Source organism: Palaemon carinicauda, chromosome 20 (genome assembly GCF_036898095.1).
Source record: "Palaemon carinicauda isolate YSFRI2023 chromosome 20, ASM3689809v2, whole genome shotgun sequence".
In the NCBI taxonomy this organism is placed as follows: Eukaryota; Metazoa; Arthropoda; class Malacostraca; order Decapoda; family Palaemonidae; genus Palaemon; species Palaemon carinicauda.
This window is the reverse complement of record NC_090744.1, coordinates 56,728,648-56,734,698: the sequence shown is the minus strand read 5'-3', so window position 1 is coordinate 56,734,698 and position 6,051 is coordinate 56,728,648. Positions and strand designations below refer to the sequence as shown.

The following is a 6,051-nucleotide window of genomic DNA, read 5'->3' as shown; positions in this document are numbered from 1 at the left end:
CTAAGCTGATCATCATTCATCTCTTGCAGTGACTTCCTCAACTCCTTCTCAGCTCCATGAAAGTTTGTCCTATGTCCACACCAAATCTTTACATTTGCTCTTCTAGCAACAAACTTTCTTAAAGCATTTATGAAGGACGATGTGTCTAAGGAATTGGCTGCCTCTATATGAATTTCTCTTGTTGACAAGCAAGTAAATAATACACCGTACCTCTTCCTGATTTGCCTTCCTTCTTTGACTTCCTGTGGCCCAAAGAAGTCAACACCTGTATGTGTGAATGGAGCAGCTGGAATTACTTTTTCTAATGGTAAATCAACCATCTTCTGGTTTAGAATAGGGTTTCTCATTTTTCTGCAAATGACACATCTTAGTAGAACCTGGCGGACACTTGCATTGGTACGGATAATCCAGTTCTCTAAGTTTTGCCATCACATGATTGCGTCCAGAATGAGCTAATTTTTTATGTGTGTAACGAATAATCAAAGTGGTAATATGACTCTTTCTAGGTAATATCATTTTATGTTTATCGCCAGCTGAAATTTTGGCTTTGGAGAGCCATCCATTAACGCGAAGAAGCCTGTCTTTAGGATCAATGAAGGGATCTAGTTTATAAATGCTACTGCTACTACAAAGTCCTCGGCCCCTTGACCCTTCGCTCTTTTGTAAGAGTGTCACTTCCTTACTAAAAGTTTTCTTTTGCATATATCTGATGACTGCTTTTCCAACAGCATCTAATTCTTCTGCTGTAATTGGACCATTAAGTCTAGTTTGTCTCTTAGATTTCAGTATGGAATAAAGACGGTGATACACAGCAACAGCCATCCTCAATCGATGCTATGAAGAATAATACTTAAGAAACTTATCAGCAGCATATACCTCCCCATCTTCTGGATGCACTGCAAAACTTGTAGATCTTTCCAATTCAACTACACTTTGGGGCATATCATTTTTCCACAGGTCCTCTGGTCCTCTAAGAAAATATGGGCCATCAAACCAAATGTTAATGTTCAGCATTTGCTGACTTGTGAAACCTCTTGATGCAATATCAGCAGGATTTTCTTTACTCTGAACATATCTCCACTGTGTATTTTCAGAGAAATCCTTAATCACCTTCACTCTATTTGCAACAAATATAGGAAATGTCTTTCTATCATTAAAAATATAGTGAAGAACTGTTGTAGAATCTGTTGGATAGAATGTCTGGTCCACTGTAATCTGCAGCTCTTTCAAAATGGGTTGTGCGTGATTTATGGACACCACTGCAGCAGCCAATTCCAGTCTGGGTATGGTTGTTGCCTTTACAGGACACACTCTAGACTTTCCCATCATCAGAGCAGTAGAAATCCCCCCACTGTTATCGGAAAGTCTTATGTATGCTGCAGCACCATAGCCTTCATTACTAGCATCTGAAAACATGTGCAGCTGTGTGGAAGTCACTCTACCAAATTCCTTTGGTTTGACACATCTTGGAATCTTTAAGTTACCCAGGATTGGTAAATCATCAAGCCACTTTCTCCAGGGCTTCGGGTACTTTTCAGGAATAACATCATCCATCCCAAGCTACTATCCTGACAAACTTCGCCAAGAATTCTCTTAGCTGGCAAAAGAAAATGAGCCACAAAACCAAGAGGATCATAGAGGAAACATACTGTTGACAAAATACCTCTCCTTGTAAGTGGTTTTTGGTCCAAGCTTGCAGAGAAAGTAAAGTAGTCATTTTCAATATTTCACTGAAGACCAAGAGCTCTTTCTACATGAAGTTCATCATAGTCTAGATCACATGTTTGAAGATCTTTTGAACAGTCCTCTTGTGGGATTGATTTCAACACCAGCTTGCTGTTACTCACAAACTTTGTCAGCCGAAAACCTATTTCCTTCAATGCTGCTGTAACGTCTCTCACAAGTCTTAATCCCTGCTCTTCTGAAGGTACAGACTTTAAATAGTCATCCACATGAAAATTAGTCCTAATGGTGCGTTCTCCAGCTGGACCATACTTATCTCCTGCATGGTCAGCTGTTGCCCTCAAAGCATAATTGGCGATGCTAGGTGATGATACTGCTCCAAAGATGTGAACACCCATTCGATACTCTGTAAGTTCGCTCTAAAGTTCACCACCAGGCCACCATAAGAATCTTGGGCATTTATCCTGAACCTTTGGTACCTTAACTTGGTAGAACATAGATTCTCTGTCACCCATCCAGGCCACCCTATCTAGACGAAATCTGATGAACACTCCAATCAGGGAATTAGTCATATCAGGACCTTGCATCAACTTGTCATTAATAGAACTACCCTGGTATTTAGCACTACAGTCAAAGACTACTCTAATCTTATTAGGCTTTTTTGGATGGTAGACACTGTGATGAGCTAGATACCATGCAGGTTGTTCATCATACGACTGATCCTCCGGAACCTTATAAGCATATCCTTCAGACCAATTTCTCAACAAATTCCACATAATCTTCATGGTACTTTGGATTTAGTTTCATTTTTCTTTTTTGCAATTGTGCTCGTTTCACTGCCTGTTCTCTGTTGTTTACCAAGTTAACTTTATTGGTTCTAAATGGTAGGGGAAGCTGGTAGTGTCCATTGGTAAAGTGAATGTTTTCTGCCACTTCTTTGAGGAACTGTTGATCTTCTTGTGACAGACCCTTCTTATCAGGAACTCTACCAACATCTTTCTCACTAAAGTCTCTTTCAAACATATGGACCACAGCTGCACGATGAACACACTCCTTTACTCTTTTAACTTCCTGAAGAATGACATGGTGACATGAAATACTGTTATTCTCTGAAGAGTATTTAAAATGTAGAGGGCCACTAACAGTCCATCCATGGTGGTAAAGAACTGCAAAAGAATCTTGACCCTTGGCGGTAAGCACCTCTAATGGTTGCAGTGCTTTAGGACAATTACTGTCAAACAACAAACCAATCTCCAGATCTGCTCTATAATCAGGAATTAGATCAGAAATATTCCTCACACCGGCTACCTTTTTGAGTAATTTTGCTTTTGTTATCTGTTGATGACTCACTTGGATATCTTGACGAGTAAAGGTTTTTGGCAGATCAATAGTGTTGTTTCTTTCAATATCTGTAACAAACAAATTATCAACCGCCAAAGTATTCACAATGTTTACACCATGCATAGTTTGAAGTTTTAAACATGTCTTTGTTCCAGATGCACCTATATGCTCTCGTAAACTCTCTGTGATGAAACAACCAGTGCTGCCATTATCAAAAAAGGCATAACTGTCCAAAACTACTTTGTTTCCTTTCTGATATACTTTTACTGGGAAAATAGCCTGTAATATTATATTTACTTCACTCACATGATTGGTAGTACATGTGCTAACAATTATTTCACTTGCTTCTTTACTAGATGAGCTATCATTCTCTCTATGTAGCTTGAATCCATCGATATGCAGTGATGTGGGATGCCTCTTAGAGCATGTCTTAAATTGCTTCATTTCCATACATCCTTTAGAGGTATGGTTGAGACCAAAGCATCCAAAACACAACCTCTCTCCTTAAGGAAATCTATTTTTTCTTCGGAGATCTTCTTAGCAAAATTCCAGCAATCATCAAGATCGTGGTTTTTCTTGCACATTGGACATAATTTCTCTTTCTCATACACTATTGATGTCTTTCTATTTTCTGGATTCAGTTCTGCTTAGGTAGCAAAGCTTGAACATTTGCTCTTTAGTTGACAAGATCTGAATTTGAAGCTACCAGAGTTGTTTTCAGGCTTTGAATAATTATTTTGAAGAGCAAACTTGCTGAATGCTAGGTCGTTTGCTGCCTTTTGACTTTTGTATAAACAAATTCAACCAAATCTGCAAAATCAACTCCTCCCTATTCTTCCCTCAAATGTCCAGCCAGACTACACCACTTGTTCTGAAGGAATGTCGGAAGTTTTTTTAACAACTGCTTGAAGGTTAGGAAGATAATTTAGTACTTCCATGTGTGACAAGTTGGTCATGGCATGCCTGCACTTAATCAGGAATAAAGCAAATGTATACAAGCCATGAGGATCTTTGTGCTTCAGTGCACACCAAGAAATAAGTTTCTTAATATATGCCATCGACACCTTGTAGGGATCGCCATACTCTTGACTGAGCAAATTCCTAGCTGTAGTATATCATTCTGAAAAACTCATATACAAGCATCCACCTATCAAGTCTTTGGCTTCCCCTTTAAGTTGCTGATCCAAGTAGTACAGTTTGTCAGCATCACCCAAAGCATTTGTGGCAATTCTGGCATCAAATGTCATCATAAAATTGGCAAACTCAATAGGATCACCTTTAAATTTTGGTACACCTATGCTTGGAAGCAACATTGTTGCAGTCATGTGTTGCTGTGCCTTCAGGAGCATCTCTTGTTGGGACTGTAGCTGCATATCAAGATTTGGCTCAGGGAACCAACACTGGCTACAACTACAGGGAACGTTCACTTTCAACTGAGAAGTATCTGCTGTTATATCTGAAGGTTGTGGTTAGAATGGGTCTACATTTGGATTCAGCTGGGAAGAACTATCTTTCGGCACAATATCCGAAATATTGTCAGCTTCAGCATGAACTCTTTCTCTTGCTTGAGACATTGTAATTTTTGTTTCTAATTCCAATTGTTCTGTCGTTTTTCTAAGTATAAATTCTTGCTCTCCCATCACTTTCGCTTTTTCTCTCATAGGATGTTGAGCCATCAATTCTACCAGTCTAGCTTTCTCTTTGAGGTGAGCAGATCTTACACTAGTTCTGCTGGACTTAGTCCTGCTAGTGGATGAGAAACAAAGACTTTTTCTATCAATGTCGGCCGTCAATTGTAATTCACTCTCCTTGACCCAGTTATCTATTTCTGTAATGAAACAATCAATAGATACTATATTTTCAGAATGCCTCTTATTTACTGTGTTTCGTTCAATGGAATCTGATAAATGCTTCTCATATTGCTGGAAACAGTCATCATATTTATCACGTAATTTGCACAAAATAATAATTTCAGACTTCACCAGAAGGAGATTATCACAGTTATCCATTAATCTAAAGATCTCATTTCTCCTTTTGGTCACTGAAAAAAACTAAGAAAATTCCCCAGTGTAACATCGACATTGCTAAAGGGCTTATTTATTCGGTGATGGGATATGCAAACACTTGCAATTTCCCTAAACGGTTTTTAACAGCCTTAAAATCGTTGAAAAATGACTGTGAATTACATATTACAAAAGCAGACAAAGCTAATATATTAGTTATTATGAACAAAACAACTTATTTAGAAAAGATGTATGTACTTTTATCAGATGTTTCCACTTACATAAAATTAAGAGTTAATCCCTTAGACGATGTCATCAAAGATTTTAATAAAAACTTAAAATCTATCTTAAAACATGAAAAATCCTTAATTAATGCCTTCATCTCTACTGGTCCGTCTCTGCCTTATTTATATGGTTTAATTAAAACACATAAAACAGGATATCCAATCAGACCAATTATCAGTGCTACAGGTTCTATTAACTATAAATTATCCAAATATTTAGTCAAATCACTTTCCCTGATCTTAGGATCTATTTCAACCTCTCATATAAAGAATTCTGTTGATCTTTGTGAAAAATTGCAAAAAGTTAACCTTACGTCTAAACATAGATTAGTAAGTTTTGATGTAACTTCATTATTTACCAAAGTGCCAGTTGATGACTTATTGTATTTCCTGTCGGGTATTTTATATGCTTATGATTTACCTTTATCAACCCATACTATTATTGAAGTCATTTGTTTGTGCATTAAAAAGTGTAAATTTAGTTTCAATGGAGATTTTTATGAACAAGTTTTTGGTATGGCTATGGGTAATCCTTTGTCCCCACTTTTATCCAACATATATATGGAATTTTTATAATCTAGATTAATTCCTTCAGTGTGGTCTTCCAAAATTGTGTGGTATCGATATGTTGATGATGTTTTAGGTATTTTGGAAGAAAATTTTAATCTTGAGGGTTTTATTTCAATCATTAATTCATTAGTACCATCAATAAAATTTACTATAGAAAATGAAGAAAATAA

General features: G+C 37.2%; 2 protein-coding genes across 2 annotated transcripts; both read right to left on the bottom strand.

The window, feature by feature from the left end:
* Window positions 1–834: 834 nt before the first annotated feature.
* LOC137659817 (uncharacterized) lies at window positions 835–1,554 on the bottom strand. The gene has a single exon (XM_068394611.1). It carries the CDS (start codon window positions 1,552–1,554, stop codon window positions 835–837), a length of 720 nt encoding a protein of 239 aa, XP_068250712.1.
* Window positions 1,555–1,727: 173 nt separating this feature from the next.
* LOC137659815 (uncharacterized) lies at window positions 1,728–2,081 on the bottom strand. The gene has a single exon (XM_068394610.1). The coding sequence runs from the start codon at window positions 2,079–2,081 to the stop codon at window positions 1,728–1,730; it is 354 nt and encodes a 117-aa protein (XP_068250711.1).
* Between the last annotated feature and the right edge of the window lie 3,970 nt (window positions 2,082–6,051).

Bases quoted from the DNA above. Each gene is read 5' to 3' on its own strand.
- LOC137659817 (XM_068394611.1), bottom strand. From the start codon at position 1,554: ATGGATGATGTTATTCCTGAAAAGTACCCGAAGCCCTGGAGAAAGTGG.
- LOC137659815 (XM_068394610.1), bottom strand. From the start codon at position 2,081: ATGGGTGTTCACATCTTTGGAGCAGTATCATCACCTAGCATCGCCAAT.